The sequence below is a fragment of the Varroa jacobsoni genome, unplaced genomic scaffold (genome assembly GCF_002532875.2).
Source record: "Varroa jacobsoni isolate VJ856 unplaced genomic scaffold, vjacob_1.0 scaffold_1256, whole genome shotgun sequence".
Classification (NCBI taxonomy): domain Eukaryota; kingdom Metazoa; phylum Arthropoda; class Arachnida; order Mesostigmata; family Varroidae; genus Varroa; species Varroa jacobsoni.
Window position 1 is genome coordinate 24,617 of NW_019214158.1, and position 14,789 is coordinate 39,405.

Here is a 14,789-nt window from a genome sequence, read left to right on the forward strand (position 1 = left end):
CATCGAATAAATGACCAAAAAACTGTCCATAGCACTACAAAGCAAACCTAGGACTCTCTGCCGGTTTCAGACCGTCCATTTGTAACAAACACTCAGTCCTGGTCAAAGGATCCCTAAGCTTCCGAAGCCAGATAGTTCTGAGCCGAATGTCTGTATCAGTTGCCCGCCAAAACGTGCAAAACATGTACCTAGTGTGGCTGTCATCAGCTGTAGGATCCTAATATTTAAGAAAAACAAGTTTGTTGTACCAACTTCACCGGTGCCAATTTAACGACCTATTTGGCGCAGACGAATTGCTTTAGATGCTCTATATACATATAAAAGAAGTACAGAGATTTATTTTCCAAAAAAAGGTGTACTGCACCCATTTCCTACGGACAACGATAGCAATTCGTGTCAGACCCAGCAGTCGCGGTACTTATTTCAGAATTATTAAATGCGTTCATTGTGAGTTTTAGCGGATAGTTGTTGGTGCTTGGAATTAGTTGTTTGTAAATTTTAACGAGAATCGAAGTGCGCGGGTTGATGTTTCTCTAAAGTTTGAACTTTTAGTGCTGGAACAATAATCATTTTATGATGAGAAGTTCTGTTTAATGTTTCTGCTAAATTTATCTAATGCAACTAATCGTTCGTTCGTTGGTTTGTTTCATAATTTTTATGTAGCAGTGGGGTACACGGAACAAATGCCACATGGACACAGCTTGTATGAGGACCATCAAAGAAACCAATGACGTAGTCTCAAAAATCGGCAAAAGTCAGGCATGCTAATTATACACGCTATATACAGATCTGGACCTCATCCATAGTGAGATGATATATCTCAAACGAATTATTCAGCCTAACTTCTAGAAGCAATAGTTTAAAAGCGAGAGAATGTTTTTTTCTAGGATTATACCTCGATCGAGATGCTTCTATTGCATTATACGTTTTGTAACTCCTATTTTAAGCATATTAATAGCTAAAACAACAGCTACAAATCAAATATATAAATACTTTGATGTTTTTTTCACTGATGATAAACTTTAGATCTGGTGTACCAGCCAAATATGTGCTTGTTAGAAACTAAATATGTGCTAATGAACGTCCGCACTCAAAAGTTTAACGAAGCACTTATGAGGAGTTTGTGAAGAAAGAACTAAACTCGATTAATTATCGATGAAATATACTAGATCGTCGAAGTTCAATCATGCTCTCATAGCAAGCAGAGTAATCATACTTCAGTATGATCATGCATAATGTCTATTTCTAACTGACGATACGTTAGTTTCCTGGAAATAGGTAGAGTTCGATTTTTCTGAGTATCCGTTTTTTTCTGTTTGTACGCTTGTAGCCAATGTATCGCGTGTGTGCTTCCGTGTGTCGATCGCCGGGCCGCTTATATTTAATTGACGCTCGGAGTGGTCTCCATCAAAACGTAAAAGCCTCTGTCCAAGGGATGACATCACAAAAGAAACTTTACGGCCGATCCCATGACGATCATCATGACCTCACTACCTCGGTTGGTCATTTACATTCTACTTTTTTCAGTTATTTCTCGTTAATGATTGAACATATTTTAAATCTTTGAATGCCTACTAGTTATTCGTCTTTTTATAAAGGGTCGTCAGCGAAGATTGTCAGCAGGAAGTTTAAAGAAAACGAAGTGTTTTTTCGTAAGAACTCTGCAGTTTGTGCCTCGTTTGTTGGGCGTTACTATTTCAAACTCTAATGTCATATTTTATGGCAGTTAACCATCTTTAACACTACTGCTACCATATTGCTCCTAACGAAAGGCCGACCGTCCTCATTACCTACAAGATTAGAGACCCCTCCCTTAATTAAATCTTAACCTAAATTTTTAATTGATACATTTGGTCACGATTCTTGGGTGCGGCTGTTTAAATATACCACCTGCTGTCTTCTACTTGTAACGCGCCGTTGGTTTTCAGGCTGGCAGGAACCTTCAGTGATCGACATAAGCATACTCAATATTATTTCCTAGGTTCCCAAGAATGCTAAAGCAAATTTGGCAGCCGTTATCGACTCATTCGAGGGCTTAATGCTTTTAATTGATCATTCTACTTTTCTGGAATCAAAGTTGAGCAATTAGCTGCCTTTATATTCACCTGTACCGCGCGTATGAGCTATCGTTATTTGAAAAGTAACCGACATCTTCCGTGTAAATATTATATTTCGTTTTAAAGACGCAGTCGTGCTTCGGTTAGTAAATAATAGCGTCGACGGTTTGGCCCTTTAAGCAGACATTTGAAATAGCGGTGCCATCTTTACATTAAGCTTGCAATAACTACATCAATAATTTAACATAAGCACAACTACCACGTACGATTGGTTTACTTGTTTACGTACTGATCTCGCGTATGCCTTTGTTTTTCTTCTAGGTTTTCCAATATAGCATAGTGATTATCTGTTGCGCCAATACGCATGAAGTAGTTTTAGTTAGTTACTGCAAGTATAGACCTCCTCGAAGTACTCGTTTTACAAGCTTTGCAAAAGTGAGCTGTGTTTTCATATGTGATATTTTGTATCTATGCAAAGGAAGCGCATCAGACTAATACACTGAGAGAATTCGGACTTAGTAAATCGACGCGTCCTACTGAAAGTACAGTCGTCGCTTCACTACAGCTCGCTGGGGTTACAGTTCGAGAGTTACATAATGGTATGTTTTGTAAGGAGGACTATTGAAAATTAAAAACAATTCGAGCTAAAACATGGTTTTGATAACAGACACGGATGCTGTTGAAAGCATGTGCATGGGATATAATGTATTACAATTGAATATCCTTTGCGGAATCATATTTTCTATGTTGCGACTACGACATTTAAACAGGCTTAATAATTATAAGCTGGAAGACACGCTTGCTGTTGAGTTTCAGACATTATTGACAATGGAACTACAGCCTCAGTCAACGCTTCGTCGGCTAAGGTATTTCCTCTTCGGCATTATCAGAACATAGCAGATATTCAAACAAGAGTATGGCATTGAATTGGATGAACCGATGAAGGCAGGAACTTGTTCTTGATTGTATAGCTGGCATATGTACATAAACATTAGCACCCAATGGCGACGTTCACTGCCTGATATATCTACCCAACAGCATTTTATTATATAATTAGTTCGAGCTTAAAAAGAGGCATCAAATGTCAGATCCTTTTATATAAATAATTACAATTGTTCTAGAATTAGAATTCTGTAGACGTCAAATAATTTAAAGCCTCGTTTAAAAGGGCGTATGTTTTATAGTAGAAGATATAATACTAAACAAAGATAAAGATGTTTTAGAAGGTTTTGGCTGAACTTTTAGGTGAGAATAGACCCAGCGACTAAACTTGATAGCAAGGTAAATCATACTTTGAAAGAAGGACGAAGACCCATAAGCGGCGCTGCAGTCCGCCGCTCTCGGATATTACAAGATCAGGAAACGGTGAGATTTAATGTATTGTCAATGATCAGTTGCCATTGGCTGGCGTGTATCTAGAATTTCAAAAATTATTCTGGCGCGCATAAACCAGAGGATTGTATTTCTAAGTTCTGTAATTGAAGTTTGAAATTTGGATGACAAATTGATGTCTTTTTAAAGGTAGATATGGTGATGCATCTTCTAAACGAAATTCATATTTCTACGATTCTACGAGTTTCAGGTGTTGATGGCACTGAAAAGCTTCATAGAGGTATCGGTACTTTGTGGCGAATTGACGCAGGCCATCATCGCATTGCGATACTATCAGAAGAAGCTCTCACTTAAGTTTGTAGATACAAATACTGTAAACTGTAGATAAGATTGTATTGCATAAGTACTATATTATTCCTAGATTCCACCTAAGTATTTCTGAAAAAAAAAGGCTACTTTATAAAGTAAACACAATAAACAGCGTATTTTTTGTTGACGTGTACCCATTTTCATCAGGTCACACGTAGCTGTCAATATAATGGACAATTCCTTTAATAATAAGAAATCTCCATAGAATAGATTTCTTATTCTTAAAAGAATTATGTATCAAATGATTAAGTTCTATGGTACATTCACAACACAAATGACTTTGCAATATCAATGATGAGTTTATGCACGTTTCTGTTGTACTTTTCAGATGTGGAAACGACATTATTAAATCGGTACCGACATGGATTTACAATTCACTTCTATGGGGATACATTAACAAGCGAGACCTCCTTGGGGTACGTTGTTTTTCTTGGCAGTCTTCTGTAGAAGTGCCTGCTTTCATGTAGGTTACCTACGTGTTCGCTCGCTAATTACTTTGGTGGCGTGATTACACATTACATATTATATACTGCTATTGGTAAAAAGTTGAAGGGTAACAAAGAAGGTATACCAATAGGATTATTCTCGGCTATTTCGGCTTCCCCACACCCGAACGCGCCATCTGCAGGAGATCGTGATTATCACTGCAGCGTGCCAAAGGCTACCTGCCTAATTCTTCGTTTAAATCTTTGTTTACTGTAACTCTCTCCATGACAGGTCATGATGGTGAAAAAGTTAATGGTAGAAAATCGTGTTGCGTTTGATGTGACAAGCTGTTTCGATTTATTCGCGGTCAAGATAGACCGGGATCCAAAACTGTCTTCCAGGTTGATCAGCGCTATATTCGGAAACGAAATCACGTTTAAACAGCGATGTCAAGAGCTTGTGATTGACAAGGTATGTCTGAAGGATTGTACAGCGTGACCCTCGATCAACGTTTTAAGGCCATGTTAACTTTGAAGTTTGTCTCGCACAGAGCTTTTCGCTACAAAACAAAATTAAAGCTAGTCTGTTTTACCAGTTTGTGCATAAATTCATTTCAGATTCAGTCTGAAAATATCATGAGGATCATTCGGAAGGTAAAACCAGATTCCCGGGCACCAGTGCAAACTTATCTGGAGCAATACAAATGCGGTCCTCAGAAAGATCTGAAATCAAACAAGGTCTCTGAATCTAGTCCCGAACAAGATAAAATTATACCATTGAACCTACTTTTTGAGGGAGCTGGAGAGCAATGGAGCCGCGAACTAAGAGGAATCGTTAAGGTAGAGCTGTTGACAAGTTTCTCTATAAACTTCACTGAAAATGAGTATCCCAATATGTTAATTTAGAAGGAACTCCAGTCAGATTCACAATATTCAAGAAGGTTATGGCATGGAACAACTATATACAGTTCTGGAAAGGACTTTCAAGTTCATGTTGTGAGATTGTCACTGCTCTTTAGGCACTTCAGGCCTTAGGCGCGGTATTAAAAAATCTATTCGTTGGAACTGTAGTATTGTTATGTTCCATACATAGCTAGGAATTTAGTAGATGAATTAATGTAGCGACAATCAAAAATTTTTAGTTCTTTTTAAATCAGACAGACTTTCAGATCGTCATTTCATTACATTCATGCACACTGTGTTTATTCGGCATATTAGTTGATACTATTTTAATATTTTAGGTGAAGTCAATAACCGCAGTTAGGGAACCGACGCCGTATGTGAAATTCCTGCGTCTGCAAGTAGAGGCTCTTGAAAAAGAATGGGCCGACGATCTTCGTTTCTTTCTGAATAAAGAGTTGCGGAAGTTACAAAGCCATCAACAAGTTAATTCTGGGATGACTTTACACCCTTACCTAAGCGTACTCGACCTTAAGGTTAGCCTAAGACTTCACCTAATACTATCAGAATTATGAACGTTCGCTCGCTTTGTCGATGTTCAGGCACACAAAAAAAATTCTTTTGAGAATTTCCATGAATAACTGTAATCAATTTGTTTCATTTTTATAACATCGATGATAGGCAGTCGTCGCCCTATTGCTACACGAGATACGATCGATTGCCCTCTCAGCAGACACATGTAACCTCGCTATAAACCAGCGTTGCGAAATGTTTGGTCAACAAATAAATGACATGTAAGTGTCCTACCCAGTTTACAGCGACATAGGATAAACTTGTCGAAGCTTTGTGTTTTCTGAGGTGAAGGGAACCAAAATAAATTATCACTATCACATTCGTAGCATGCTAGAATGGCAGAGCCTCGCGGTGTACGTACTAAGGGTTACATGAGAGTAGGTAAATTATAAAGTCCACCTTGTATAAGTCTGCATCACCTGCTTAATCCTTGCACTAAATTTCAAGACAGAGTAATGCCAGCTTTCACAATTATGATTAATGAAATAGTAGGAATCGTCTATTCTTCAGGGAAGGATTGCGTCAAAGATCGGACACGTTATGTTTACCTGCTAGTCATCGCTGTTTGTTTTTATTGCTCGATTGCTTATAGGTATGCCACATGTGCGAAAACGAGGCTTGGGGTTACCCCTAAATTGAAGGCAATCTACAACGATTATCTGAAGGTAGAGAAACATATCAAAATCAATTTAAAATGCCAGAAATAACTGATTGCGTGCTTTAGGATACACATAATAATGACGTTGCCTGCTATCATTCTGCTGGACCAAGCTTAGCCTATCTATATGCGATCTGTCTTTGAAATTGGGTCTTATACCTCGGAATATAAATGAGCAAAAGATAAGTCAACAATGCAGCTAACAAAACAACTCACATATTGTTATTATGCAAACGGTATGAATAAACTCTTTTCGGTGATTTCATTCATCATAATATTCAAACAGCGTTACGTAAGCGGCATTAGTCCGAATAATAGTCCGACAGAAACCTGGTCTTAAGCTTGAGTTGCTGTATCAGCTCTGAGAACTTTCCTAAAACAACAAAAACCTGCAAATATCACCTTTCTTCTGTTTAACACGAAATAAGTAAAATCACGTATAAGGAAAACCGGATTAATAATAACATCTTATTATTTGAATTCTTAAATCTCGTTTTAGATCTATAATTTGCGGTCAACGCGTCCCGAACGTGAGCTTTGGGAAGATTTACTTACTCAGCATTCGTTGTGGGGCCCCACTCTCGAAGAGTTAAGTCCGGTTCCGTGGCCGAAGTCGGTTATTACTGGGGTGGGCCGTTTCCTTTACCAGGCAATCCGCAACCTTCAACTAGACATCGATATTTTAAAAAGTGATAAGAGGTCAGGTGTACTGGTCAATGCTATTTATGTCGTGTTTAAAAAGAATGGCTCTTCTTTTTGTAAAAGAGAAGAATGGAAACCCCATCCTATGCTCGCCAAACTATACCGTGAAGCTCAGCTAGAAGATCTTCGTTTCGACATCAAGGCAAGAATTTCGTAAATATGTGCATTTTTTCTCTATTCGTTCGTCATTTTGACATATCCTTGAAGCACTAAGAAATGGTGCCAAGGCCTGTCAAAAAAAGGGTAACTGATAGCTAGAGAAGGTTTTTGGCCCGATATTAAGTTGAAAACATTATACAAATATGGTTACGAATACTGTATTAAATTAAACTAAATGTATGTCATACATACCTTGTTGAGCTATAAATACTTTGGCTGATAGCATAATGTATATAAAAAAATAAACTAGAATTTCTTTGGATTATAGTGAATATACTTCCTAGTATAGCAAATAGAGTTTTACTGGATTACACTATCATTGCCACCATTATCGCGGGACCTAATGCGAAATTAAAACCAGATAAAGCTATGCTCTCCTCCATGAAAGCGCGTCCAAACCGTTAAGATAATCTAAGGCAGTGGGCTTTCAGTTATTGTCGATATTGTTGCATATGACGGTTCGTCCTTACTGATACCGTTGAAACGATATTCTCAGGCTCTCATTAGTTAATTATGCAATCATATAAACGCAGTTTACTTTATTGCAGACAGTCCCAATGTTGAGTCCTCCGAAACCGTGGCATAATCGAGAGGATTCGCCTTTCCTTGTGTCTCAAGTAACTATGATTCGAGCTCCCAACGAAAGAGCTTTTCAGCAAGACAAGTCGATACGCGGAGATTTCTATCTGGCGTTTGACGCACTCAATGCTCTCTCCAGATGCCCTTGGATCATCAATAAGCCCATATTGCAATTAATTACTAAGGTAACCCTTTTTTTGTCGACAAGAAATGGTTAGCCTATATTTACTAATTGAATAATTCGGCTAGTACTGACCACAAGCAGATAGCTTATACACATTGGTTAATTTGTGAATGTGCGAATAATAGAAAGGTATTTAGAAAATAATGTACACTAATCGAATTACTTGTAATGGATTCTTTAAAGATATGTGTTATACAGAGTTTCCAAATACGTACTTGTTATGCTTTAATTGATCAGACATCATTTCCCAAATCAAATTTTAAATAAAAGTAGAGGATTATGGTAATTTATTTTTTTAGGTGTTTTTGAACAATGGTGATCCTAAATTGGGTATTCCACAACCATCAGGTGTCCTTCCGATATCACAGCCGCTCAACTCGGAACCAAAGAGTGAAGAGCATAAAGTACGTAAGATTATGAAACAGGCGTCAATGAAATCGCTATCAACACTGATTGACTAATTTGATCATTAGCATATGCCTCGTAAGGGACGATGACGTATTAAATGTTCGAGTTTTTTCGCCTGGTATTGCCATTAAACATTACTTAAGATGCCTGACTGCTTCCACTACAAAATGAAGCCTATGTATACCGGTTTTCAAGCCTGAACCAAGTCTAATAGTGGACGAACAACTTATTACTGCACCATCACGGGGACAAGCCGACATTATCTGAACCTTTTTATTTCGATATTTGTGGTAGATAGTTTTACTGCTTCACCCCGTCGCTCCTTGTTCTAGGCTGAGCCGTTTTCTATCTCTCTGTCGAACCTTCTCGAAATTCATCGCACCATGGATGACACACGGTGGCGTATAGGGTGCACATGTCTAAAAAATAGGATGAAGAATTGACCGTTCCCCCACACTATATATTATGTATTTTAGAAAAATACACTAAATATTTCAGCCCCCTATTAATCGGCTGACGAGATGGCATCCAAAAAAAGAGAACGCCATTCCCAGACGTAGGGGCACCTGGCCCCAGTAGGGCTCTCTAGTTGGTTTATCGGGTAGCGGCATCATTATTGGCGTCCTTCGTCTCCTTGCCATTAGAGGCTTCCTTAATTTTAACAGACTTGATGAGACTGACGAAAACGGTGACGGCGTATGTTGCGTACGGCGAAACGACCAAGAGGAGGGAAGGCCTCGACACACATAGTGTCTGGGGGCTCGAGGTCGATCATAGCGGCATCACTCAACTTAATAAACTCCACAGTATCCTAGAGCTTCATCTTATTTTGTCCAGTGGGACCATGAAACGCCCCAAGTCATTTCGCAAGAAAATCTAAATTTATGGAAGAAATTATGATTTCCCAGATATGTAACCAGATCACTGTATGAGAAATACTGCCTCGGTTGAAAAAATGAAGACCTGTGTACGTAAAGGAAAACTTTTGTCTCGCTCTGAAAATAAGATGATTCTGAAAAAAAGAACAGATTGTAATAAGCTGAATAATAAATATTTCAATTAATTATTCTCGATAGATTTTCAGGTGTAAAGTAGAATTAGTAGAAAATTTCTATGGTTGCACAGGTTTGAGAATATTTGTACAAAGCTAAGATCCTGGTCTTTTCTTTGGATAAATCTTAACTTTTTGAGTCTCAAATGAGTCTCAATACCTTAAGACGGGATAATAACGTAACATTTCCTCGCACAATCGAGTCTTTAGCAGGACTCAAAAGATAGTTAATATATATATATATATTAACTAGGTTGTTTGTGGACATCATAATAAGTACTCGACCGTTAAGTATAACGTACCCTTGGTACTAACGACAAGGTGATAATGCATGTTTTTGAAGGTATCCAGTATTTGCAATCGATAAAGGCCACTGCAGCAAAAGCTGTTCTCGCTTAAAAATTTAAAAAAAAATTCTTATTATTGTTGCCTCCTACTTTCAATCATAAAATAAAATGTTGTCAGAGAAAAAAGTAGATCAATTTCGTAATGTTTACATGCGTGTCCTCACTTTCGTTATCGAGGCTATATTTCTTGTACAATCGCATATTTTGCATAAAAATATTATCTGGCAGATTTTTTTTGGGGACCTATAGGTGTTGAATAAATATAGGCATCTATTGGCCCTTTAAAAAAAAATATTTACGTTCACTGAATTCTGTCGGGGCTTCAAAAGGTCGACCTCAACTTTTAAAACATATAATTTATTGTGGAATTATATAAATATAGATACGCGCTTGTTTATTTTCTTATTCCAGGCCACGAAAGAGCTCGCAACTTACCACCGGAAATGTGCGGAAGCGTACTCGCTATGGTGTGACATGCTTTACAAATTGTCGATTGCTAACCATTTCAAAGATACTACCTTCTGGTTTCCGTACAATTTAGATTTCAGGTGATACTATCCTGCAAAAAACCCATCAAGTTACGATGAATGAACTTAACATTTAGATGAACAATACTGTTAAGAATCTAATGCAATTCGAGCTATTTTTAGTTTGATGACTCTGTTGTTAAAGTTACTATGTTGAGGTCCTTGCGAAAGTATTATTTTACGTGATACTGAAATTAAGATCAGATTGGGTAAACATTGACATATAGAGTGTCGGGCACGACGTTGAGGTTGGAAAAAATTGAGATGAATCATACGGAATGGCGGAAAAGTGCAATGGACAACAAACAGTAAACATTTCTCACGATGGTCAACTGCGGAAATTATGATTTGGTATTAAAATAGAGTTGATCTTATGCGTGGCGATTTCAACAGAGGTCGAGCGTATCCATGCTCATCGTACTTCAATCACATTGGCAATGACGTAATGCGTGGATGCTTGATGTTTGCTGAGGGAAAACCTCTTGGACCGAATGGATTAAATTGGCTCAAGTTGCATCTGATTAACCTGACTGGATTTTTGAAGGATCGGTCAATTTCTAAGAAACTCAAGCACGTAAATGAAATTATAGATGATATATTGGACTCAGCTGATTATCCGTTTACCGGCAAAAGGTATGTACCTAGTTGAGTTCTTAATGGAACTTCTGTAAGATCCAATGCAGTATACAAACCGGTTAAAAAGACAGGGCTTGGTATCTCCTGAGGCAAAAAACTATTTTTCTTGAAAGTATCATAGGATTGTAAGCACTAGTTGTACATTGCTTTTTCCAATGTGTATTGTTTCAAAGGTGGTGGCAAACTTCAGACGAACCGTGGCAAACGTTAGCTGCCTGCAAAGAAGTGGCCAACGCTCTACGCTGCGACAAAGGCCCCTCTGAGTACGTATGCCACTTTCCCGTTCATCAGGATGGCAGTTGTAATGGTCTACAGCATTACGCCGCTCTGGGAAGGGATCTTCAAGGCGCAGAGCAGGTTAGTGTAGAATGTATATGCAACAGAGCAACATCTGAACATATTAATGTGAGGCAAGTTCCAGTCTATGACAAGCCTCGGATAACTGAACCTCTTCTCCTAGGTGAATCTCAGGCCTATGGATCTTCCTCAGGATGTATACAGCGGAATTGCTGAGGTTGTTGAACAGGAAAGAATGCGTGATGCTGAGGACGGAGTGTTTATAGCTCGGATTCTTGAGGGGTACATCAAAAGAAAGGTACAGATAGGTTATAAGTCATATGTGTTCGACCTGGCACAGCTGGATTACATTTATGGCTTCATACCCACCACTTTACACCTTGTGAAATGCTAAGAGTATTTTTCTAGTCACATTAGCACGATTTGATAGGTGGTTAAACAAACGGTGATGACTGTTGTATACGGCGTAACTCGGTATGGTTCTGAACAACAAATACTGCGACAGCTGCAAGACCTGGCTGATTTCCCACAGCAATACGTCCATGCTGCAGCTTCATATCTTGCCCAAAAAGTTCTTTTCAGGTTTGTATCTGTTTTTTAATATTAAAGGGTCCTCCGATGAAAAAATTAACTAATGCGCCGGATCTACGTAGGTATGCACGTTTGTATTATGTAACATTAATCATCTGTGGATGGTATAGGTTAGCAGACGCCCACTGATAATAATTTTTTGTTAAATGTAGGATTATTTGTGCTCGATGGTTTTTCTTTTTCCATAACTTTTTGCTATATTTTCCTTCACTATAAAATAGTCTTCGTGAAAAGTTCACTGCGACTAGACAAATCCAGGACTGGTTAGCTAACTGTGCGAAGTTAGTGGGCAAAATCAGAGGCCAGCCGATCGACTGGATAACACCTCTAGGACTGCCCGTTGTACAGCCCTATTTTCTACCTGTCAAGAAAAGGTATGTATTTCCCATAGTTGTAAGACTGATTATGGTCTCTGAAAACTGGAACAAACCCTCCAAATCATGTATGACAGCTTCGAACGCGCTGCTTATAATTTTTGACGCAACTTGTTACTGTTAATGAATTCGAATAATATGTGTAACTATGTTTTTTGTACGCCACAGTGCTAAAAAAATATTCTTGATAGGCAAAAGATCATCTCGTTTAGCAACCCTATAGGTTATTTTATGTTTCAAACATGGAAAGCGAACTCGGCTGATATAGTCCATTTTAATGCGCGCATTGCATCTTATTTTCGCATTATTTTAGGTTTAGAATTTTCTACCGCTTTGCATGAATATTATCCTTTTTACAGGTCGCCAGTATCGTTTGGGGAAAATCTTTACAAAAACTATGTCGACTTTTGGGATCACAGCAGCAAACCCAATGTAAAGAAGCAGAGAAATGCCTTCCCGCCTAATTTCATTCACAGTATAGATTCGAGTCATATGATGTTGACAGCAATTCATTCACAGGCAGCCGGCATCAGTTTTGCGTCCGTTCACGATTGTTTCTGGACGCATCCGTCTACGGTGAGCGTATTCTACGTCTGTTCGCTTCCTGTGCCGTAATTACGGCTCGCCAATTAGTGTTTAGCACCATAATCGATATCATCATGCCCGAAGTATGCAAAATGATGTACATCAACGTCCGTTACGCCAACGATTTACTCTAATTTTATATTTTTTCTTTCTACAGGTAGAGACTATGAATCGGCTTTGCCGTGAACAGTTTGTAGCTCTTCATTCAGAACCGATCCTGGAAAATTTGTCGGAATATTTTGTGCAGCGATTTGGCTTTCTTGACTCTGAGGTTACTGGAGATGACTCTCGTTCAGATATTGTCAAGAAAAAGTTTAATGAAGCGTTAAGGAAGGTTCCTCCAAGGGGTGAATTTAACCTTAAAGAGGTCCTTGATTCGGTGTACTTTTTCAGCTAGTGTTATTGACCTAATATTACCAAACCTTTTTTGCGTATAGACTAAATATTTTGTGGGATTATATTCATTTACTATCAAATTCGTTTAGCAAAATGGCCCTTTGTGTAAGAGAGATAAAAATGAGGTTCTTTAAATACGTATCTTAAATTTTAACTAGGTAAAATTTGAGATACGTATTTTATTTAATTAACGTTCATTTATTAAGCAGCTCTGGGGTCGTGATGCGTAATACATGAAAATTTCGTGTTCAATTTAGGATGCTTGAACTATATATATATATTTCCAGTCACTTAAAGAAACATCCCGATACGTGGAGATGTCTTCGACCAAATTGTTGTAGAAGGACAACACGTGCTCAGTGGACCTCGTCGTCGGCCAAATGGTCAATTTTAATTGTAAAATTATATTCTGTGTATCCTTTGGCAAGAATTTTTGGAGTGTATTTGTTCCAGTTTTAATGCCTTATTATTAGCATATGCATAATAAAGAAACTGGTATGCAAGTGTATGTACAAATTGCGCGTTACCAATTTTTGTAAATAGTGTCCAGTAGTAGTAATATATATTGCACACATACAAAATTATCAACACGTATGAGCTCTCATGTGTGATTATTTAGAGCAATGTAATTGAAGAGAAGTATTCGATACTTATGGAATTTCACATGATGATAGCATGGTATTGATGGTGGCGTAGTGGACACAAACTTGTCATAGTCGTACGAAATATACCAGTTCTAAACCGACCTTATTCATCAGAAGTGTTCGATCTTTAAGGGATGAATATTTTGGACACGTACGTAAGTAAATATTTACCAAATTCTCAATTATTCGTAATTAATAAATGTTCATTACAGAAGTTGCTGAACGAAACTATAAAAAGCTGCTTCAATTTTACTTTTTTATTATATACTCCGGCAATACTAACGATAGCTTACATAACTTGTAGAACGGTCTTTCATGCTCTTCAAAGTAGCGTTAATACCGATCTTGTAATTAAACTTGTGCTATTAGGACAGCAAATACATGCTTGAACTAATTTTAGACAAAATATAAGTCATATAAAAAAAATCTGCTGAAGAGACAATTTTGGTGTCGCTTTTTTTTGGTAATAGCTGAATGTTATGTGATATACTCAATTTACCAGGTAGATTGTGCTCTATAGTTATAATTGTTTTAGCAGTGGGAACTTTCTTTGTATAATAAATAATGTGAAGAGCTCTGTCTGCTCTGCATATTAGACAAAATGCGGCCTACAAAAAATGAAAAAGTAGGTCCATTTTGAGTTTGACATATATAGCCAATATTCTGACAAGGTTACTCTGTTCAGTTATTTAAAAATAAATAATCTGGTTTCATCTACGGAGGTGTTCTTTTTACTCCACAGATAACAAGTAATATAATAATTATATATATTCAGTTTAAAAAAAAAAAACGTAGACTGTCCAGGCTGTAAACCACCCCACTAATTTTTAGTGTCATAAATCTGGCCCAAATTTATACCACTAGCAGTGCTTTTTGCGTGATATTCTTCGTTGAATATGAACACGTTGAAAGAGTGCAATCATGATGGCAGCTAAAATGTCGTATTTGAAACAAGTAAAGGCAAGGTCTTCATGTTATACCGAAGAAGTAACTGC

At 37.7% G+C, this 14,789-nt stretch overlaps 1 protein-coding gene across 2 annotated transcripts; it reads left to right on the forward strand.

Moving 5' to 3' along the window:
* Positions 1-352: 352 nt before the first annotated feature.
* Positions 353-14,511, forward strand: LOC111268093 (DNA-directed RNA polymerase, mitochondrial). Of its 2 annotated transcripts, XM_022846827.2 has the most exons (24): positions 353-414; positions 664-759; positions 1,331-1,498; positions 2,536-2,656; positions 2,874-2,923; positions 3,303-3,422; positions 3,640-3,743; positions 4,087-4,174; positions 4,476-4,655; positions 4,802-5,023; positions 5,425-5,619; positions 5,765-5,877; positions 6,249-6,321; positions 6,814-7,158; positions 7,724-7,939; positions 8,238-8,342; positions 10,156-10,292; positions 10,665-10,904; positions 11,081-11,264; positions 11,368-11,502; positions 11,635-11,786; positions 12,017-12,169; positions 12,529-12,745; positions 12,912-14,511. In XM_022846827.2, the coding sequence occupies exons 2-24, from the start codon at positions 691-693 to the stop codon at positions 13,149-13,151; spliced, it is 3,627 nt and encodes a 1,208-aa protein (XP_022702562.1). In that variant the 5' UTR covers positions 353-414; positions 664-690; the 3' UTR covers positions 13,152-14,511. The 2 variants fall into 2 exon arrangements, with proteins under 2 accessions (XP_022702562.1, XP_022702561.1); XM_022846826.2 differs by lacking the exon at positions 353-414 and having other exon boundaries at positions 498-759.
* Positions 14,512-14,789: the final 278 nt, after the last annotated feature.

Bases quoted from the DNA above. Each gene is read 5' to 3' on its own strand.
- LOC111268093 (XM_022846827.2), top strand. From the start codon at position 691: ATGGACACAGCTTGTATGAGGACCATCAAAGAAACCAATGACGTAGTC. The intron at 7,159-7,723 runs GCAAGAATTTCG...ACTTTATTGCAG, and splicing joins ATCTTCGTTTCGACATCAAG to ACAGTCCCAATGTTGAGTCC. The intron at 11,265-11,367 runs GTTAGTGTAGAA...CTCTTCTCCTAG, and splicing joins ATCTTCAAGGCGCAGAGCAG to GTGAATCTCAGGCCTATGGA.